The sequence below is a fragment of the Carica papaya genome, chromosome 3, assembly GCF_054855325.1.
Source record: "Carica papaya isolate Zhongbai chromosome 3, ASM5485532v1, whole genome shotgun sequence".
In the NCBI taxonomy this organism is placed as follows: domain Eukaryota; kingdom Viridiplantae; phylum Streptophyta; class Magnoliopsida; order Brassicales; family Caricaceae; genus Carica; species Carica papaya.
In genome coordinates this window covers 7361250-7383538 of record NC_142311.1, presented here as the reverse complement: position 1 = coordinate 7383538, position 22289 = coordinate 7361250, and the positions used below count along the sequence as shown (strand labels likewise).

General features: G+C 38.1%; 2 protein-coding genes across 5 annotated transcripts; both read right to left on the bottom strand.

The window, feature by feature from the left end:
- LOC110813669 (HMG (high mobility group) box protein with ARID/BRIGHT DNA-binding domain-containing protein) lies at positions 1–6616 on the bottom strand. Of its 3 annotated transcripts, none has more exons than XM_022040903.2 (7): positions 6444–6616; positions 5321–5543; positions 4203–4281; positions 2568–2730; positions 2376–2489; positions 811–1211; positions 1–730 (listed from the first exon to the last, which is right to left on the bottom strand). In XM_022040903.2, exons 2-7 carry the CDS (start codon positions 5497–5499, stop codon positions 278–280), a joined length of 1389 nt encoding a protein of 462 aa, XP_021896595.1. In that variant the 5' UTR covers positions 5500–5543; positions 6444–6616; the 3' UTR covers positions 1–277. The 3 variants fall into 3 exon arrangements, with proteins under 3 accessions (XP_021896595.1, XP_021896604.1, XP_088071529.1); XM_022040912.2 differs by lacking the exon at positions 6444–6616 and adding an exon at positions 5926–6306; XM_088215403.1 differs by lacking the exon at positions 6444–6616 and adding an exon at positions 5682–5714.
- A 1595-nt stretch (positions 6617–8211) lies between these two features.
- LOC110813700 (uncharacterized) lies at positions 8212–12749 on the bottom strand. 2 transcript variants are annotated; one of them, XM_022040946.2, is made up of 3 exons: positions 11538–12749; positions 9327–10897; positions 8212–8499 (listed from the first exon to the last, which is right to left on the bottom strand). In XM_022040946.2, the coding sequence occupies exons 1-3, from the start codon at positions 12163–12165 to the stop codon at positions 8434–8436; spliced, it is 2265 nt and encodes a 754-aa protein (XP_021896638.2). In that variant the 5' UTR covers positions 12166–12749; the 3' UTR covers positions 8212–8433. The 2 variants fall into 2 exon arrangements, with proteins under 2 accessions (XP_021896638.2, XP_088071528.1); XM_088215402.1 differs by having other exon boundaries at positions 9327–10885.
- Positions 12750–22289: the final 9540 nt, after the last annotated feature.

Sequence of the window (22289 nt, the reverse complement as noted above, 5' to 3'; positions counted from 1 at the left end):
TTGATGAACTGCTAAATAAAATTAAAACCCAGAATTCTGAGTGAGCAAATCAAGAACTACAAAACTGTCTCAGCTGTTGGCCAAAAATCCATTCTGACTACTTGAATTCAAATAAGCTTTGCTTTACATGAAGGAAGAACATACCAAACTGCTTCATCTACTAACCTCAACTATCATCAAAACAATCTCTGTAAATCAAGAGATTTTCATTTCAAATAAAACCTTTACCTACTCTAATCTAAAAACAATCCGCTGGCTCCATTCTTTATTTCTTTCTTCATGACAAAGTATCACCCGCATTCTCTTCATCCTCAACACCGACTTTTTCGACCCTTTCGCTCCCAACTATCTCTTTTCCCTTGAGCAGGTGAAATGCCGATTCCTCTGTCAAATTCCTTACGCCTAAATTGCCAGATTCACTGTCTCTCGGTGGACACATCTCCATGTCCATACCCCTCTCTGTAGTTCTGTCCTCTTCGCACTCACTTTCCCCGGAATAACTCTCGTTGTCTGGGCTTTCGGGAGATTCCCTTCCTTCAGTTTCTCCAATCTTCGAGTCTCTGTCCACCATATCCACATCATCTGCTGCTGCCGCTGCTGCTGCCATTGGAAGCCTCTGTTGAAGTGGCATTGCATCTTTCACCACCTGGCCTGTTCGTAGCCTCTCCTTGTAATTCTCCATCTCTAATCTGTATCTTTCTTTGTCTTTCCGAGCCTTCTCTTGATAAACCTGGAAACCAAGAAACAATATATAACCATTCAGATTCAACAAGTAGGATTCGAATTCCTAGAACATAATATGGTCCTTACACTTCTTTCTGGTTCTTTTAGTTTGTTCCACAATTCACCGATCATCCTACTAATCTCTCGGTCTTTTCCAGGATGGAGTGGTTTCAATCTTGCATGTTGCTCTGCAAAGAAGAAATTATAACCACTTCTGTTAGGCTTAGGGTGAGCAGGATCCCTCCTCCTAATCTCAGATTTCTTCCTGCGACGGCGCCGTTGCACTCCTGGCACAGAATGAGCATTGCTCCTAGTGTTGGCAAACACACCATACTGTTGTGGCACTTGCTGAACTGAGCTCTGTGGAGCCTGATACAAAACACCCTTTAGCTTCTCTGCACCTATGGTGACAGTAACAAGATAGCCACTCTCGAATTTCCCATCTATTACTCCAATCACTGGCATACTAGCTGAAGTTCCTCCAGTCGCTGCAACAATAGCAAGCCTCAGCACATAAAATTCATCTTATCAAAATTTCAAAATAAGAAAAACAATGATAAACTCAAAGACCAAAAAAAGAGAATAATATGACAAGGGTACATTAGCTATTTGAAATGAAACAGAGATGAAAACTAAAAAGAAACAAAGGCAAACAGGAAAATACAGAAACACCAAGGAAATCACATCAACAGCCAGATTTTGAGCAATCCTGAATGTCACTTCAACGATTAAGAAGAAAAAATAGGACAAAATTTAGGTGTGTTTGGTAAAACAAACATCAGAAACTGCTAGCATATTTTGACATAAAAATTCTAGAAACAAATAGCACAGGCATTTGGGAAGTGTTTCCAATTAGTAAAATCTAGAGACTCACAAGAAAATTTTATTCCAAACAACATTTCTCTTCATATGAAATTTCTTATACTCAAAAGTTCCCCCACCTTCCAGACTACATCTGAGACATTACCCAGAACAGACATGCACCATAAGCCACAACAAATGTGATAACCCCTCCCAAGATGACAACTGTTTGTGAGAAAGCATTCAGTAAGGGTTCACTTTCCATTATGAAGTACTGTTATTCTCTTTGATGAACAGAGTGAAACTGGAACTAATGTAGCAGACGCAACAACCGAAAAAAAAAAATCAAGGATATATATGGGACATATCTAGAAATTTTAAGAAATTTATTTGTAAATCTATGCTTAGTTCAACTAAAAGATGATGCAGACTTCTCAAAAACTTCAAAGAAATTATCCCACATAGAATTTCATATGATATCAATTTTTGTCAATTTTTAATACAGTTTGCACTGTCTCTTTATTAAAGTAAGTGAAGATGGAAAAACATATTTTAAAAAAGATCCATGTTTCACTTCGTCAGCAAATTCTCATATTAAAGTTCAAAGAATAAGTGAAAAACTTAAGTCACTTTAGATTCCTCTCCCCCATCACACAAAAGTCACAACATTCCAAGGAGAGAACAAAGATATGAATGATGGGAAGATCCTTTTTCCTCTTTTTCAACCCAAGAACAACGAACATAATAGAGGACCAACAGGAGAATAAGATGATATATTAAAGAGGAAAAAAAAAGAAAAGGCAGCAGATGCAGCTAAACAGAAAAGGAAGGGAAAGAAAGACAAAAGGAACCTCCAGGAGATCCATCTATCCTCATTTGCTGGAACACATTTGCTTGGATTTCTGATGATGACCCCACTGCCCCTTGACCAGACACAGGAGCAATAGATGGGCTCTGCGAGGAATCTGCCAAAGATTGTCATGTAATTAGTATGAGAAACATGCAACTATCACAAGATATAGTTGGCATTGCATTGTGAATACCGGTAGAAGCAGGGACCCATCCCCGAGCTTTAAAAAAGTAAAGTTGTTCATAGTGGTGAAGCAGTGAAAAATAGTACTTGCGCAGGACGAAAGATGCATTTGTTGCAGTAGAGGGGAAGTTGAATACTGCAGTCACCTCTTTCCATCTTCTCTCCCTGATGATCTGTTATCTCCATTGGAAAAATAATTTGGAATTATGAGAGTGCGTCACACTTCAAGTAAAAACAAGTGAATATTAATATTGAATTATCCCCTTGCTTTGAGAATAATATTATAAAATCCACTGCAGTTCAAGTACTTCAAAGAGGAAAGAAAAAGATGGAAAAAGGACCATATGGTTGTGGATCAGAAAAATAAAGAGAATAAGATCTGTAAAATAAAGAAAATTTCACGTATTTCATACAGTGCTTGAACAATGCTATAAAAATGCCAAAGATGGTCTATTAAGATAGGACTCTATTCTGGCATGAACAGACTATATGTACAACTGGCCAACACTTATTATCAAGTTAGAAAGCATAGGAGAACATTAACAAAGATTCCAACTACACAATACTGGGATAATTTCTTCAAAATAAGATTTGAAATCTTGAAACGGGAGCTCCTACAGAACTTTATGGAAAAAGATCATGACGGCACCAAAGTTACAATTACAGTAAAAAAAAAAAAACTTGAGAGCTTTCCCATCAGATGACTTTTAAACACACCACATATAGAATTGAGAAACATTTCTGACCCCTAAACAAACCATATATCTCTCCAAGGCTTCTCAAATGAAGCTAATAGTGGGACTCCATGGATCTGGCAGAGATCTTGTGTTTCCAAACAATATTATCAAATTATATTATAACATAGACCAAAGAAGAATTTTCGTATGGCAGATACAATGTTATTCCTGTGCAATCCCCGCACTGAAATTTACTGCCCAAGAAAACAATGTTATTCCTGTGCAATCCCCGCACTGGAAATTTACTGCCCAAGAAAACAATGTTATTAAGATTATGAAGAAGAGTCAAGCTCCAATGAATCAGGAGTATTTGCAGCTCCATTGCAATTTGCGTACCAATTATGCACATCAGGTTATTATAGCAGATATCATGCACATGCTTATGGTTAGCTAATGAAAGAACAATATCGACTTCAATTAAATTAGTAATGAAGCTTCAATTCATAAAGGAAAGGAACACTTATTGCCTCTTTTTGTGCAATTTGCATAATCATTATTCATGACAGACTATAATTGCAGCTAACAGACAGAAAATCAGCTAACATGCCCATGAGAACACATTGGAGAGAATAATTCTGTTCAAGAAACAAGAAACTGATAAGAGACTAAGATATTGTCCTTGACAGTTGGAACACACAAAATTATTTGGCAGAAGACAGTGATAATGTGCCTTCACATACAATAGAATAAAACACAAATCAGCTTTGTCATTCAACCAACTCTTGACATGTATGGACAGGATATCCACACCAGAGCTAGAATAGTCAGATACAGACCCATAAATATGTATACACACATATACAGATAGATAAGTTGGCATAGTGCAGACAGCATCAGCCATTATAACACACCTAGCCGAACCAATTCAGTAGCAATATGCAAGAACTAGCATTCTAATTGCATGTTACCTTTTCAATACCACCACGAGAAGTTACTTCCACAAAAAGCTTATGCAAATCCAACTCCCTTCCTCCTATAATTGGAATCCTATAATCACAATGCATAAATTTCAGAAAAGCAGAAAAGGAAAGATGTCACTTGTGCGACAAGAAACCTCAGGAAGCACAACTAAATATCGGAAAAGAACAGTTACATATAAATTTAAGGAAAAGGAACATAAAGCACTGCCTCTGAATAATAAAAAGTGTTTAAATTTTTGGACATGCAGACCACTAAAGCAAATAAAAGTTAAATCTAGTTAGAGTCAGCAAAGTCATGAGGATGATTCGGCGGCCGTATAACCTACTACAGTCTTTTAAATGTCCGAGACCAACCAATAGAATGAAAGAATATTATACAATGTTTGAAAAAGTGAAATATATTTTATCAGCAGAAAATAATCTCAGTTGTCTAAAGTTGCATCTCAAGCATATATACGTAGGAAAACTGATTAGTGTTTGTGCTCCGTTCTAGACAGATATTTCCAATTCTCCTCTTCACGAAGAACCATGTCTACTTCAGAGAAAAGGTAACTCAAAAGGAAAAAACACCCTAATCACTCAAATAATTTGCAGCAATATGCTACTGTTGATCTCAAAATAACTAGAACCACTTTGTCTTTTTGAGAAAACTGCAATTTAGAAACCCAGTTCATACCCCCATCTACACAAAAAAGAAAGGAAAACAGATAGCATACCATAAACATCTCATCCATTCTGCAGGAATATAAGTATATCAATATAGAATAACTCTCAATCAATTCGTATGGGCAAACTTTAGGGGGAAAATGATAAGAAAATATCTTCTTCTGTAAATACGTAGGAATGGCCTAACAGTGACTCACAAAAAGAACAATGTCTCATATAGCAACATTTTGGTAACTGAATCCAATAGAAATAAGTAACACTTCCAAGATAAGGTTTTTCGTGCCAAGCATTAAAAAGAAAACATAGATGCACCCAGATATAATTCATATGAGAGTATGGAATGTACCTATAGGAATATAAACTGCCAAGTTCATAAACCATTAAAAATGTTTACATGTGAGGAAAAGTAATAGAGCAGAAGGATCAAAAGAGAAACTTACATAAATTTGGTTCCCATGGTAGCATGTAGCTTCTCCAAAGTAGCCATGAAGAGCTTAGCACTGGCTACTACATCTTCATATCTTGCTAGAGGTGGTGGATATGGCTTATAGTTAGAGCTAGGTTCCTTCATGTTCATGGTCAGTAGGTTTTGTTTGGCACAAGAAGTAGAAGCAGCCATTGCATTTCCTTTTCACAACATCCACTTTCTTACTATGTCATTCCCTGTCAACACCAACTGATCAACATCAACAGAACAGTAAAAAAAAAAAAAGGGTGAAAATAAGAGTAAATGGCATGCAAAAGTTAGCAGGCAAAGAGATATCAGATAAAACCCATATAATATATCACCAAAGGCATCACCTCCATGCAGCAGAAACAAACAAGAAGATGAATAAAAAAAGGGGCGGGGAGAGAGGGGGGGGGGGCGCAAGAAAGAAAGAGAAACAGACAAAAGCATTAAGCAAACATACATGCAGTAGAGAAAACAAAATATTGAGAAAAGAAACGAGAAAATAAAAAGGCAATCCATTAATATCCATCCATAAGTTTAGAAAATAAAGAATAAAAAGAAAACCTCCTTGACAAAGAAATAACATACAACAACCTTAGTTGATGTAATGACTTCCAGTAACAAGGGAGAGAATTCAGAACCCGATGAAAGCAAATGGTAGTACAGTTTGGCTGTGACAGCCATGAATTCTTCCAGAGTACCAAGAATCAAACAGAAAGAAGCCATCAGAGGCTAGAAAGGAGACACGCTTTTAGGCTATTGTAATAAAGACGAATATACAGAAAGTGTCTCTGGCTATGGAGCTAAGTTCACAGGTCTATATCTATTGCCTTGTCTGACATTCTAAAGATATGTTGTATCTCATGAGTACGAAACAAATGTATACAAACAAATACACGACGCATATATCCATTAACGAAGCCCAACAACTCCTTTCCCTTTCTTTTTAATCTTTATCTCTGACACTGTTTCAGGGAAAAGATTTTCATGGAGATTTAAGAAGATACCATTAAGCATTGTGGACAGTAGTGACTGGTACCCCCCCCGTTAATCGAAGATATTAAAGAAAGAAAAAAAAAAGAAAAAAAAAAAAAAAAAAACCCAAAACTCACCTTTGCCTCATACGAGTATTCACCGTATTTACCCCGAGTTTTCAAATCAGGAACTGTGCTTCCTCGTTCATGGAGGACAAGCGATGAAAACATACAAAATAGAAATTTTTACCACAATAGAATACTCAATACAGTACATATAATATGTACCCTTTTCGCTATTGTCTCTCTTTGTCTATTTTCTTCTGCACGTTATTTAAATCGATAAAGCAAGTGGGTATTTTTTGTATATTTTAATAATGGTAGTGTGCGCCTCCTAGGATTAAATTTTTTTTTTTTAAAAAAAAGGAAAAGATAAAAGAAAAAAAAAAAAAAACCCAGATGAAGAAATGACAGATAACAGAGTTTAAAATAAGCATATATGAATATACGTATACATATATATATATATATAACTTACCAAGAGGGAAGGAGAAATGGGGAAGCAAAAATTGAAATGACATTAACGAAGAAGTTTTAAGATTTAAACCACACACACAAAAAAAAAAAAAAAAGGGGGAAGATTATTTTATTTGGTATTTTCATAAATTTAATCTTTTTTCCCCCATTCTTATTTCTTTTTTGGATGGTGTTGATAATTTGAGTTTGAGGAAAAATACTAACCCTAAAATACATCTTCCAAAACCAAATGAAAAGACAATTATACCCTCGCTTATTTCCAATACATATACATACATACATACATGTATTATTCAAATTTTTTTTTCCGAATGAAACGGCTCATCTAAAAAATTGATTAAAAATAATAATAATAATAATAAAGTATGTGGTAAGTGGAGAAATATGGGTGCCGTAACAGTAGGTAATGAGTATTTATTGCTTAATATCCTAATAACCAGTCATAATATTTTAATTTACTATCATTATCATTATCCTCTCCATAACAAACTCTTCACATTCATCTTAAACCTCTGATTTCGAGATTTCTCGTTTATCATTCAACTCTCTTATAATTATACAAATTAATTTACAAAAGATATATTTTATTTCTTTTTATGTAATATACTTTTTAAGATAACACAAGTACAAAACCTTGCGAGAATTGTTTTGGCCATACCCATGTGTAGTTTTATTATTTTCTGTCAAACATAGTTGTGGAAAAATTATTTGTTCAAAATCCATATAAGGACGTCTCCACATTATTTGCCTAATGAATGAGAGGTCAAATTCCATTTTATCCCTTTTCCTAAATTATCTCATACCATCTCTTCGAATGGGTCCAACAATACATATATACACATATACGTGTGTGTGGTTGATATTTCATCCAAATGAAAAATTATATGGTGGGTAAAAAGTTTAGGAGATGGGATTTTCTATATATATACATATACATATATATATATGCACATAAAGTTAAGAGAGGTAAGGCTATGTTTGGCAATCTAAAGTATTATTAGTAATCAAAATGGAAAGTAGCAAAAGTTAAATAAACAATCAATACATACATCAAAAGCGTTAAAATATTTTTACAAAAAAAAAAAAAAAAAACTGCAAAGCTAGAAAAACTAAAAGGGCTGTATAAGAAACTGCAAAAGCTACCTCAAAAAATAGAGGCAATGAAATGGATCTCTAATATATATATGTATATACACCTTGGGCACTACCAAATTCCATCTGGCCCCCAAAAAATCTGAACTCACATTTACATGTAAACAATTATGATACCAACTAGTTCATGTTTATAAATAAATAAAAAAATAAAAAAATAAAAGTATAAAAAAATATGTATACCTTTTTTCATCTCTGAATACACCTGTAGGTTGAATTATGCAGAATACTCTCTAATTTTAATAATTACCCATTAAAAATTAATATAATAAACTCTTATTTCATTAATTTTCAAAAAAAAAAAAAAACATATTTGTAGAGACACTAACTTCTCAAACTCCATTTCCACGTGGAAGCTACAAAAATCTTAACCTAAAACAACGAACGCACTGTTGCAGCTAAATTCTCATACCATTCATCCCTCATTTTGTACCTTTATTCAAGCACTTCTTTGAAATTCTACAGAAGCACTTCGCCAGTATCTTTTCTTTGGCATAGCTTTAACCTGGAATACAGAAGCTTCCTCAATCACACAAGAAAATCATGAAAATAATGAAATTGTAAATGCCAGTATCTGCTAGAACTTTTGTTACTTACTAAATTTTTATAACAGCCTTCCCTCAGACAACAGAAAATATTTACTCATTTCCTGGTTTTGGACTTTCACACTAACATATATCTCTCCTCTTATTTATTTATTACTGTTCTCACTCATACCAGGATTTGCAGACTTGTCTGTTACAGACCTATGTGTTGCTAGGCAAATCAGTTGCGTAACATATTACCTCTTAATAACTCCGCAACCAAGGTTTTCGGAGGAAAATGAAAATTTCAGAAGAATCTGGCGAACAGGATTTCATTTTCCACGTTTGCAAATAATCAGGACCCTGTTTTATACCTTAGAAATCCTAGAAATGAACTTCTCCAAGCTAAAACAATCAAAAATCCAAGAATTCTATATATAATTTCCATATACATCTCCATGCAGAGTGCATAAACACTTGGACCGAAGTAGAGAATTGGTATAATTTCACGTACATTTACATGTTTTTGGGCTAAGGACTAGGCAATATTTCTTCTTTAGCTTATAACTTAAGAGTTTTATCAGCTAGGAAAAGCACACAAAAATCATGCAATATCTTACATAATAAAGAAATGACAATAGACACCGTGGTCTTGTGCTAAAAGTTAATATGCACCTGAATGCTTTAAAAATAATCAAAAACACATAGTAATCAGAGAGATCTCGTAATAATAGTATATCCAGAGCTAGGAAAGAAATGGAATTTAGAGATTGGATCAGATAAAATATAAATAACAAATGTTCCATACCTTATGGGGTGGCACAGGCATAGATGCTTGACGCGCAGCCCTCCCAGGTGCTGCCAAATGCCGGATCTCTTGAAGCTGGTCTGCTATTTCCTCCAAAAGTTGACATTGGGTTTTTCCTCTTTCCCAGTGTCCTACAGAGAAGTTGAGCTTCTGTTTTCCCTCCTGCACAGCCTTCAGCCTTTCTTGAAGCCGTCCTACTTCATTGTCAATTTTTGATCTTTCATAATCAACAGCAGACATGGAATTTCTCCTCATATCAGAAAGCAAGGACTTTCTTCGCATGCCATCTCTCAGAAGAAATCGACTAGTTATATCTGAAGAAGTTTCCTCATTCTCTAGTCTGGGTTTTAACTTGCTCATGGTTGGACCAGGCCATGCTCTAGAAATGTTTAAGGTGACATCCACTGGCAGCTGTTCAGATTGTTTCTCCCTCAATTCAAGACTCTTATTGACTTCATCATCAACAACATGAACATCATGAACAGGAGAATCAATAAAACGATTTGAGTTTTTTGAATCTCTTCCACAGTTTTCCATATCATCATAGTCATATAGAGAAACAATCTTACTTCCATCACAACTCTGAGCTGTCTTTGATGTTAACCCCAGCCATGAAATGCAGCTATCAGATTTCTCCGGTTGTTCCTGAGGGGCTGTTGGATTAGTTTTTGGTTTTCCTGATCTTATTTCTGTTTCTTCATTAGGAGGATGCTTGTCAACAGACACTGGCCCCTTCTTTTCTTTAAACTTATTGTCGATCCCGTCATTGCTACTAGACAAATGCTGATCATTTTCATCAATAAGTGAATCCTCATAGATCATCCCTAGCTTCAAAGAATCAGAATCCTCGAGTTCAGGAATCGGTAATTCTTTTCCAAAAGCACAAGTGTAATTTTCTGCCCCAATGGATGTCATCTCAGATTCTGAAAAGGTATTCACATTGTTATTTCTCTCTCTTTCATTGATGGAGTCATTTATCCGCTGTAATATCAGCATTGGATCCTCGCTTGAATATGATGAAGAAATACCTTGTCCGAATATAGTTGCAGTATCCTGCATGTCAGACTCCAATTGCTCGTTTGCAAATAACATATTTCTATAAGTTTCAACTTCCTTCTCCAAGAAATGTTTTTCTGTCTCTCTCCTTACTAAAATCTCTTTGAGGATGTTCATCTCTTCAGCATCATAAGCTGACTTTTCTTCTACCATCCTCCGATATTGCCTAGCTTCCATTTCAATTGATGCCTTCTCCTCTTGTAGGCGCAGTATCATAGCCATGGCCTCATCTGCGGCAGTGGCAGCAGCACTTCTCTCTTTCTCAAGTTCAAGGCATACAGCAACATGGGCAGCATGCTCTTCTTCAAGTGCTTGCTCTAAGACCCTAACTGCATTTTTAGTATTGCTCTCTAAGTGTAAATCTACTGTTGAATTGTAGTTAACCTGTTCAGAAAGGGATCCAGTCCCCTCCTGACGTTTATTTTTGTAACCAGTTGTCTCAATTTCAAAACCACCAGAAGCTCTTTGCTGCAAGCCAATGTCATCTGGAACTTCCCTGCCATCTAACATTGAAACTGACATTAGAGGTAGCATCAGCCGATCGGCATGTGCAAACATAACATATTGCAAAAGTACAATCATGAAATACAGTGAATTCAAGGGTTCAAAAACATGTTTGAAAAATATAACGATGCATAGATTTCATTCCTTGACAATTGAATTCACCAATATTACCTTTCCTAATATAGGGTATATGGTCAACCCACTAAACCTAGCCCCATTTTAGCAAACAAAGATACAGCAAAACTATTATATAATAATTCTCCACAAAACAACATCAAGTATCTTGTTTAGGATGAAGTATCTTATAAATAAATTTACTCATTAATTCGATCAAAACGTATATATTGCAAAACTACGATTTGTGTTTACACATTATTAACGTCTGTCACGCATTCCTTGCATTCTGAGCAAAAAAAACAAATCTTCAAATGCCTAACAACTTTGCCTTTCAAAACCTGATAGAGTTTTTGGATGAACAAAACCACACAAATAATCTTTTTTTGTTTAACACTGACCTTAAACAGCAGTTAGAAAAAGAAAGAATTATGGAACAGAAGTGTCCTATGAGTTCCAATCATCAACAGTGATGAAGAAAATGAACTCTGAAAGCAGCTTAAGAGCATAATTGATAGTCAAAGGTAAGATAGACACCTTGAGGACTAACAAGAATGGAACTTCTTTCAGGAGTATCATCTCCTACAAGAGCTGCAGTGGCATTGGGCGGAACCAATGAAACAGCTTGTGCGTCTGACTCTAACGAATCAAATAGTGAAGCTGAACCAAACTTCCCACGATCTAAAGCACCTTTCCGCCGATGTCGGAGACCATATCTCAGCCTCCTACTCGCAAGCCCTTTCCCTCTTGCTTCAGACCTTCCTTGTTTCACACTCGCAACATCCCTCAAACCTTGCTCTCCCCTTCCTGGAGACAAGGAACAGGATGTCTCGCCCTCCAGTTCCAAATTCCAGTTGACCCGGCCGGAATCACTGGTCAAAATGGAATCAAAAGGGAAATTTCCCTTAACAGAACACTGAACAGAGTAGACTTTCTCAGATGGACGATTCACTAAAAGCTCTTGCAAGCATTTATTCCTATTAGGATCAAGAAAAAGCCCATTGCAAGGACAAGGCAGAGACAATCCAAACAAACAGAGAAATTTAGATGCCAAATAAGCAAGAGTAGATGCACATAGGAGCAGATAGGCTATAGCAAGATCAAGAAATGCACCTACTAGACCACTAAATGTCCAGGATTGTATCTTTTGGCATGGCATCGGCATCTTTACCGGGTAAAGTTTACACGAATACAACTGACCAGACGAAAAGTCAGCTAGTCCTCTGCTTGCTTGCCAGGGACAAAAATTGTAAAAAAAAATATTGGAAATAGTTATCCGCTTTCAGAGGAAGAAGAAAATTAATATAAGTAGCTGAAGCAAGTTCAGAGGTTGGTAGTAGAGAAAATGAAGGAGGAGACGAACAGAAACGAAAAAAATGAGAGCGAGCCTAAACTGAATCACAGTGAACTTAACATGACTTCACTCTCAAAGACTTTGCAAATCCTCCGAATTCAAACATTCCAAATCCGTCTTCATCGAGATTCTCATTCGTGTTCCAAAATGAAATCCCAAAATAGAAAGTAAGGAAAAAACTCACAACAGCAATATGAGAAAGTAGGGATCGATCAACTCTCGGAGTTGTAGTCGAATCAAAGTCAAGTAAAACCTCTTCTTGTTATTTAATGCAATGTTTGATTGCCGGGAATGGGAGTGGAACCCTAGTTGGTAGAGACGGTTACAGTGTCGTGTACGGTGATGAAGATGAAGGTTTTTTGTTTTTTTGTTTTTTTTTTTTGTTCTTTTTCCGTAGGAGTGGAGATGGTTGATGGAAGAATCTTGTATTTATATTTTGATTTTGGATTAATTTTTAAACTTCGGTTACATTTCCGAGGGAGATTCGACGACGTCGTTTCGGGAGGCCCACAAGATTTAGTTTAACGACTAACGCCCAGCCCGTGAGCAATTATTTCAAATATTTTCCATTTCGAAACTGAAACTTTAGAAAAATTATCCTTATAATTATGAAATATTTTGTCATTAATAAAAGATTAAACTCACATTAACTCGTAAATGAGTATGAAATTTTTTATTTTATCACTCTAATTATTAATATGTAAACCTCTCTCTCTCTACATATATATATATATGTCTGTGCAATATTTGTTTAATGGATATGAATCAAAAATTTCATTTTTTGAATAAAAAATCACTTATTAAATCCAATTAAATGATTCAGAAAATAATTTGATATAAATTTAACAACAAATAATATCAACTAATAAAATGTTTGTTTTAAAGTGAATATTTTATATATTATATCTTATAATTAAATAATAACAAATAATGTATATATTTAATTATATCTAATTTTAACTCCATTAAAGTGAATAAAATATTCTGATTGAATCACGTGATCTATTACTAATTAGTAAAATTCACTTAAACTTAAATATCTTATGTTTAAAACAAAATTAAATTGAAATTTGAGTAATTAAAACCAAATCATACTTAATTTTATCAATTGTTAACTAATCGGAACCAAAAGAATCGAAAATAAATTCTTTTTGCATTAAAAATAATTAATTTTTTAATTTTAAATTATAAAAAAGGGATATATAATTTATAATATTATATATATATCTCGTGACTTTTTTTAATCTTTTATTTAAATAAAATATCTAATCTTCAAAATTAAAATCTAAATAATATTAAATTAAAAATAGATAATTAAATTAAATTATTTAAAGATATTGTAATTCACTTTTAGTTAACCCACATCAAACTTATATCTTTAGTTCTTACTCCGAAAATTTCAAATATAAAAATTAAATAATAACATTCTTATATATAAAGAAAGGTATAGAGTTGACATATTATTGAAAGTAATGAATAAATTATATATTTTTTGGATAAAAAAATTATTTATAAACAGCGAGTACAAATTATATGAGATAGTTGGTAGAAGCAAATAGTGGGTTGTTGGTCGAGACTTATTCCCAATATTTTTTTTTATTGTGATTATGGACGAAATTAAACTTCAAATTACAATGAAATTCATTACAACCCATGTTTAATTATGAATTAATTAGTATGAACTAGGTGGGTGGGATGGTGGGATTATATATAATCAAATGAAGAGGGTCAAAATCCATTTACATAGATAGTATATGGTGTGAAATATGAGACAAAAATTAAGCAAAAGATTAGATGGGGTTTGAGTATTTGAAAACATATAATAATTTTATAACCTTAAATTAATTAATTTTTTAACCAATTTTAAACCCTTTGATTACTTTTCCCCACTACTAACTTTCTTACTAATTCCACCATACATATATATATATATATATACACATACGTAGAACGCGTTATTAAAGAAAAAAGGACATGTTGAAAATTTGCATGTATACAAACGTTTGAAGGACAAGTTGATAATAATAATTTTATATAATGAAATTAAGAATAAAGTCAAAATGAATGAATCATAAGGAGCAATTGGGATAATTCTTTTTTTTTTATTTGGATAAAAAAATTCAAGTAATGAGTACATACTTTTTAAGCAATTGATTTTTTTTTTGTTTCTTTTTATTTAATTTAGAAGTAATAATGAGAAATATTCTATAAAGAAAAAAGGTTTTCGAATGACATGTAAATGTTTTTTAAAATTTATTTAAAAATAAAATTATAATTACAATTGAAATTATGAATAAAAAAAACGCATCGGATGGCGGCGTTTAGTGCGCAAGTGCCAAGTCCTTCCCACGTGTTTTTTTACTTATAAGCAATCCCACACCTTATGTAAATTAAATCGATTTTTTAATTTCTTTTAGTTTGGTCAAAATGCATATTTATATAATTTTGAAATAAAGCTTTCGTTCAATTATAACATTCATACAAGATAATTGACTTGTTGGATCGATCTTTAGATCTTAATCTCGAATTTATAAGATTAAATATAATATTCGAACTCGAAAATCTGTTTTGGATAATTTTTTTATTAGATTAATTATTTAATTTAATTTATTTTTATTTTATTAATTTTTTTTTTAAAAAATTAGAGACGAGATGTAACGGCCCCAGAATTTTATAATGAAATATGTGTATTAAAAAGGTCAAATGCGGAAGCGTAATAAAAATTTTGATTAAACATCCCTTACACTAAAACCAAAAACGTGCTCAAAGTATAAAAGAACAAACTAACTAAAAGAGAAACTTGAAAATAAAAGCTATAAATATGACTACGGAGTCTTCAGGCGTCCCCTTCGCCGTCTTCCAGCGGAACGGACTCGGGAACAATGTCTTCCTGATCTGAAATTATTAAATAAGGAATGAGCTACACCAGCCCAGTAAAGACATCACACTATCTCACCGTCACGGAGGTAAAGGTGGGTAGAAAACACAAAAAGACCAATGGAGCATAGTTTACAACAAATTCTTTTATCAATAATAAAATCCTTTACTATCCACTTACCTCGGTGAAATTCATAAAACAATATACGAAGGCAATAACATTATCATCATCACGAAATCATAGGAACTGTATAACATAATACTTATCACGCCTTTTGCATCTCAATCATTACACAAAATATTTTTCCTTATTTACTAGCCTACTAGTATCCATGGGGATCCATAGGGGTCCTGCTACCCGTGAACCTTTAACACTTGTAATCAGATTCCAGGGCCGTCCCCATACCTCATCCGGTATGGGTGCAAAAACTATAAACCTCAATACCCCGTCCGGTATGAGGGTGAAACGGGCCGTCCCCATACCCCGTCCGGTATGAGAGACCACAATCCCGGTAGGGTTCCCTACGGACCCGGTCCGTCCACCATCTCCCAGGATATCTAATCAAGCTGACCACATTATACAATTATCAATTTACATAACCTTTCATTCCCCTTTTCCTCAGTCAGCATCATCAAATCACACACAAACAAGCAACTAGTAATTCATGCCAAACAAGACAACATACAACATCGGGTTCTCAGTCATTCAACCCATAATCAATAAAACAGTGATATATGCACACGAAACTATGAAATGAAAACATCAGACCTCATACTGCATTTAAAACTGTAAAATAGGCCAAACAACAGCTGACCGACAAACACACCAGACTCGGGCTCCATTAGCGACCTTAAACAATTTCACACATCTATTGATTCATGAAATACCGTTTTATCATTTATTGAACTTTAATACCGTGATAGAAAATAGGGTGAGGGGTCTTTACTTGTTTCGGGATCCGAATACGGCTCTACAGTGCGCCTGCAAGCTGTCCCTAATTTTTCTGAATTTTTCTCGGGGAACTGAAACGCACTACTGGTACCTGCATGTATCCCAAAAAATCCCAAATTAGACCCAGGGCCCTTTTCGGCCAATATCGCAATTCCGGCACGGTGGCTCCGCCGTGCTTCAGCGACGCGGTGGCGATTCACCTCGGGTTGGCCGTTTTCGGCCGAATTCGACCACACTTGCATCGGTCCCTGTGATAAAACAACCCTAGGGCCCTCGGGGGGCCAAAAAAATTACGAAAAACTGAAGCTTACCGGCGACGGTGCTCTCGGGTGCGGCGGCTCTCCGGCGAGGTTCGTGTTTTGGTGATTTGGCTCCGATCAACCTGTAGAGAAAAGAATGGTGATCACAGTGATATAAAAATTGTATCAAACAGAGGCCGGGAAGGGCCTCATCGGTAGCAAAAATTGAGGAGGGGCGCGGCGCCGCCGCTGGGTTTCGGCCGTGTTTTTCGGCCGTTTGGCCAGGATTTTGGCTCCGATTTGGTCACAGGGAAACTCAGCATTGAAAAATGAGCCGGGAGTATGAAATTTACCTCGATCGGCGGTCGAAAAACTCCCCGGTGCAGCGGCGGGTGGCGGCAGCCGGCTCCTCCGGCGTCTGGTTCGTCTTCTCCAGCGAAGGCAGGCGGCTAGGGTTTTTGTGGTCAGGTGTGGGGGTTCTATTTATACCCTTTTGCCTTTTGATCACAGCCATCCATTTTGATTAAATCTGGGCCGTCCGTGCGCGATTGAATCTGGATCGTCCGTACGCGTGCACCTAGGCCGTCCGTGCGCTTGCATCTAGGAAGTCCGTGCGCACGCTTAATCTAGGCCGTCCGTGCGCGCGGAGACGCATCTGGACCGTCTAATCGCTCGCACGCGGATTGCCCACGTGACCCGTTCCTGGGTTGACGTGGTCTTGCCACGCGGCAGGTCCTGGTTGGCCAGGGTTGCTGACTGGGCTGCTGACGTGGCGCTGACGAGGCACAATTTTTCTAAATTGCGTTTTGACCTCCGGTTTCCGATTTTATTTTCAAAAATACTCCTAGAATCCTAATTTTCACCCTTTTTTCCCAAAATCAATTTCAATTAAATCCAAATAATATTTTTACCTAATTTTACAATTATTGTTATTTTTATTTTTATTAAATTAAATTAAATTAAACTAAATAAAATAAAATAAATAAAAATAAAATTAATAATAATAATAAAAATAATTTAAAAATTATTAGGCGTTACAACTCTCCCCCCTTTAAAGAAATTTGGTCCCCCAAATTTGCCTCTTACTCTTGGTCGAACAAATAGGGATACTGGGCTCTAAATTCTGATTCCAGTTCCCAAGTATCCTCCCTATGCGTGTGGTTCTGCCACACAACCTTTACAAATGATATTTCTCGGTTGCGGAGTATTCTGCTCTCTCGGTCCGTGATACCGACCGGTACTTCTTCATAAGACAAGTCCTCTTGGAGTGGAAGCGGTTCATGAGCCAAGATATGAGAAGGGTCCGGTTTTTACTTACGTAGCATAGATACGTGAAACACGTTGTGAACTCGGGAGAGCTCGGGAGGCAGTGTTAGTCTGTAGGTAGCGGTACCAATCTTGTCTAAGATTTCAAAGGGTCCAATATACCTGGGGTTTAATTTTTCCCTCCTGCCGAACCTACTAATTCCCTTGAAATGAGTGACCTTAAGAAACACACGGTCGCCTTTCTCAAACGCTAGGTCTCTCATCCGGGTATCTGCATAACTCTTCTGCCTACTCTGAGCTGTCTGAATGTTCTTCTTGATTTTAACTATCTTGGACGTGGTCTCCTCTACCAACTCCGAGCCGAATAATCTTCTATCGCCCACTTCCTCCCAACAAATCGGTCACCTGCACGGGCGCCCATATAGCGCCTCATATGGAGCCATGCCAATACTTGCTTGGTAGTTGTTGTTGTAGAAAAACTCTATCAGGGGTAGATGGTCGTCCCAATGGCCCCCGGAGTCAAGGACACAAGCTCGGAGCATATCCTCAAGCGTACGAATTGTCCTCTCTGATTGTTCATCAGTTTGGGGGTGGAAGGCAGTACTAAGAGATAGCTTTGTTCCCATAGCTCGCTGAAAGCTATTCCAAAACCGAGAAGTGAATCTGGGGTCCCTATCGGATACCACTGTCACTAGGACTCCATGCAATCTAACTATCTCCCGGATATACATTCTTGCCAACTTGTCCAACGAATCAGTCATTCTGATGGCCAAGAAGTGGGAAGACTTAGTGAGTCGGTCAACAATTACCTATATAGCATCATGTCCTGATCGTGCCTTGGGTAGTCCCGATACGAAGTCCATGGTGATATGTTCCCACTTCCACTCTGAAATCGGTAAAGGCTGAAGTAACCCACCTGGGCGCTGATGTTCTGCTTTGACCTGCTGACATACCAAGCACTTAGATACAAAGTCAGCTATATCTCTCTTCATCCCATTCCACCAGAACTGAGGACACATAGTTTGGTACATTTTGGTACTTCCCGGATGCATGGCAAACTTTGAACTATGGGACTCCGTCTGATGTCTATTTTTAACTCACTGTCGTCTGGGACACACACTCTGTCCTTGAAACGAATCAATCCATCGGTAGAGATCTGGAATTCTGAACTCACTCCCTGTTCTGCATCCTTCTTGCGGGTTACTAGGGCGGGGTCGACTGACTGAGCTTCCTTTATTCTTTGGATTAACTCGAGTTGGACTACTAGGTGGCCCAAACATGTGGCCCTCTTCAGATCTCGCAGTTGAACCTACTGCGTGGCCCCAATTGACCTGCATTCTGAAACCATCAAATGGGCTAGGGTGCCTGCACTTTTCCTACTGAGGGCATCGGCTACTACGTTGCGCTTACCTGGATAGTATAGGATATCACAATCATAGTCTTTGAGGAGTTCCATCCACCTTCTCTTACGCATGTTGAGATCCTTCTGAGTGAAGATGTGCTTCAAACTCTTATGATCAGTATAGATCTGAAAGGTCTCTCCATACAAATAATTGCGCCAGATTTTCAAGGCGTGTATGATTGCGGCAAGCTCCAAGTCTTGGGTAGGATAGTTCTTCTCATGATTCTTTAGCTGTCTGGACCCATATGTTATAACTTTTCCATGCTGCATCAGGACACAACCCAGGCCCAGATAGGAGGCATCACTATAAACTGTATACCCTCCTGATCCACTCGGTAGAGCCAGCACGGGTGCAGTAGTCAGTCGCTTCTTCAATTCTCAAAAACTCCTTTCGCAGTCCTCATTCCATTCAAACTTTGCATTCTTCTTTGTGAGTCGAGTTAGAGGAGCTGCTAGGCTAGAGAACTCTTCGACGAACCGGCGGTGATAACTTGTCATCCCTAGAAAGCTACGAATTTCTTTAACTGTTGTCAGCCTTTCCCAACCAAGTACCGCTTCAACCTTTTCGGGGTTCACTGATACCCATTCCTTCGATATAACATGTCCCAGGAAGGCGGTTTGCTCAATCCATAATCCACACTTGCTCAACTTTGCATACAACTTCTTTTCCTTGAGGACCTGTAGGACTTGGACAAGATGATGAGCATGTTCCTCTCTACTTTTTTAGTAGACTAAGATATCATCGATGAACACAATGACAAATTGATCCAAGAATTCTCTGAAGATCCTGTTCATTAGATCCATAAAGATGGTCGGGGCGTTGGTTAGCCTAAACGGCATGACCAGGAACTCGTAGTGTCCGTACCTGGTTCGGAATGCCGTCTTGGGGATGTCTTATGTTCTTATCTTTACTTGATGGTAACCTAATCGTAGATCTATTTTAGAAAAGACCCGTGCACCCTGCAACTGATCGAAAAGGTCATCAATCCGGGGAAGAGGATATTTGTTCTTAATTGTTACCTTGTTTATCCCTCTGTAATCAATGCACAGTCTCAACGTTCCATCTCCCTTCCTTGCAAAAGTAACTCCGGCACCCCAAGGGGAAACGCTGTGTCTAATGAAACCACTGTCTTGTAACTCAGTGATCTGTTTCCTTAGTTCTTCCATCTCAATGCGGCTCATTCGGTAAGGAGCAACCGAGATGAGCTGGGTACCTGGCTGTAAGTCTATGGTGAACTCGACCTCTCTGTCCACTAGTAGACCGTGCAGTTCATCCGGAAATACGTCTGGAAAGTCTCGGACTACTGGAATCTCTTGGATATAAACTTCTTTCTTGGGTTTACCTAGTTAGAGAAAATACAAGATTAAGGCACTGGGAATTAAGAAAACTTGCCATCAGGGAAATTCAGTACTGAATGATTTTATTAACTTGTAAATGGCTCCTCGTTGGGAGGATTAAATATAATCTTTTTGTTAAAGCAGTCTATGGTGGCGTGATACGCCGCTAGCCAATCCATTCCTAGGATTACATCAAAATTCCCCGTGTCTAACCCTATCAGGTCTACCCTCAATTTCCTATCTGCTATCTCCACGGCACATGCCCTGTAGATAACCCCTCCTAGCAATGTCTCTCCCCCAGCGGTAGATACAAGCAACAATGAATCAAGTCTATCAGGTAATACACAAATTTTGGAAGCAAGAACATGTGAAACAAAAGAATGTGATGCACCAGTGTCAAACAAAACATGAGCAATATGGCCAGATATAGTATACATACCATGTACCACATTCGGGTCTGCGTCGGCATCCTTCTGAGTAAGGTTGCAAACTCTGCCCTAGATTGGAGGCCTTCTTTGATTCTGGTTCCTCGGGCATTCCCTTGCATAGTGCTGGGCACTGCCGCATATACGACAGGTGTTGCTGAGGCGGTAGCAGGGTTGATCCCCGTGATCCCTGCCGCAGTGTTGGCAGATCTTCCCACGTGCTGCCTCCGTAGCCTGAGGAGGGGCCTGGATGGCGGGTCTGGGCCTCTTACTAGGTTGGACAGGCGCGGTAGGTGCTGGCCTGCGGAGCGGAGCTGAGGGTCGGGAACTTCCCGCTAGCTGAGGGTGGGTGTCGAAGCTCCTCTCTATGATCTGCGCCTTTGCTAGGACTGCTGAATATGTCTCGAGCTCCATTACCAGTAAGTGCAGTCTGATCTCCGGGCGGAGACCCCACTGGAATTTTCTGGCCTTTCGGCCCTCATTCATCAATGTCTCCGGGGCATATCGGCCCAGCTCTAGGAACTTACGGGCATACTCCGACACTGTCATGTTTCCCTGGACCAATTGAGCAAACTCTATTTCCTTCAGGTATTGGATGTGTTTAGGGAGATACTCCGCGTGGAAGGCCGCTAAGAACTGCTCCCAAGTAACTGGTGTAGGCAGGGTGGTCCGCTTGAGCTCCCACCAGCGTACTGCTTCCCCTACCAGCATGTAGGAGGCAATGGCAGCCCTCTGCTCAGGAACTACTTCCAAGGTCTCGAAAGCTCTCTCAGTCTCTGCCAGCCAGTATTGGGCCTCTTCAAAAGAGGATCCCCCTGCAAAAGTAGAGGGGTTCAGTCTTCTATACCTCTCTATGAAGCCGGGGTCGATCAAGGAAGGAGTAGGATCCCGGGGTAGAGGGACTGGGGCCGGCTGAGGGTGAACTGGGGGGCCTTTATTGTGGTGGCACTTGCTGATGTGGTGGGGGTACTGGAATGTGCTGTGACGGTGCCTGGTGGTACCGTGGCTGTGGTACCAGGTCGTACCACGGCTGTGGTTCTGGGTGGGACTGTGGAGGAGCAGGCTCCTGCCGGGGTGGCTCGGGATCAGCCTGCTGTAGCGGGGGCTCAACCTGCGATAGCGGAGGAGGTCAGGGTAACTTCCTTCTCTCCTCTCGCCTTTGCTAGGCAGCTACGAGAGCTTCCACCATCTCAAATAGTCTGTCTAAATCCTCCCGAAGCGAATTATCTTGGGCCGCTCGGTTTAGTGGGGGCCTTCCTCTCCTCATTTCCGTGTACCTGCATTCACAAGGAATGGTTGAGTAACGATCTATCGGTGAGTATTTCTCTAAGGCACTATTGTGTAAGGGATGGGTCCGAGGAAATGCGGCTCTGATACCAATTGTAACGGCCCCGGAATTTTATAATGAAATATGTGTATTAAAAAGGTCAAATGCG

What these genes read in the sequence shown, in the direction of transcription:
- LOC110813669 (XM_022040903.2), bottom strand. Translation starts at nt 5,499, where the DNA reads ATGGCTGCTTCTACTTCTTGTGCCAAACAAAACCTACTGACCATGAAC. An exon ending in ACCATGGGAACCAAATTTAT is followed by an intron (nt 4,282 to 5,320) that starts GTAAGTTTCTCT and finishes TTGTGATTATAG; the next exon opens with GATTCCAATTATAGGAGGAA. An exon ending in TAAAAGAACCAGAAAGAAGT is followed by an intron (nt 731 to 810) that starts GTAAGGACCATA and finishes CTTGGTTTCCAG; the next exon opens with GTTTATCAAGAGAAGGCTCG.
- LOC110813700 (XM_022040946.2), bottom strand. Translation starts at nt 12,165, where the DNA reads ATGCCGATGCCATGCCAAAAGATACAATCCTGGACATTTAGTGGTCTA. An exon ending in CATTCTTGTTAGTCCTCAAG is followed by an intron (nt 10,898 to 11,537) that starts GTGTCTATCTTA and finishes CTCTAATGTCAG; the next exon opens with TTTCAATGTTAGATGGCAGG. An exon ending in TGCCTGTGCCACCCCATAAG is followed by an intron (nt 8,500 to 9,326) that starts GTATGGAACATT and finishes TCTGTATTCCAG; the next exon opens with GTTAAAGCTATGCCAAAGAA.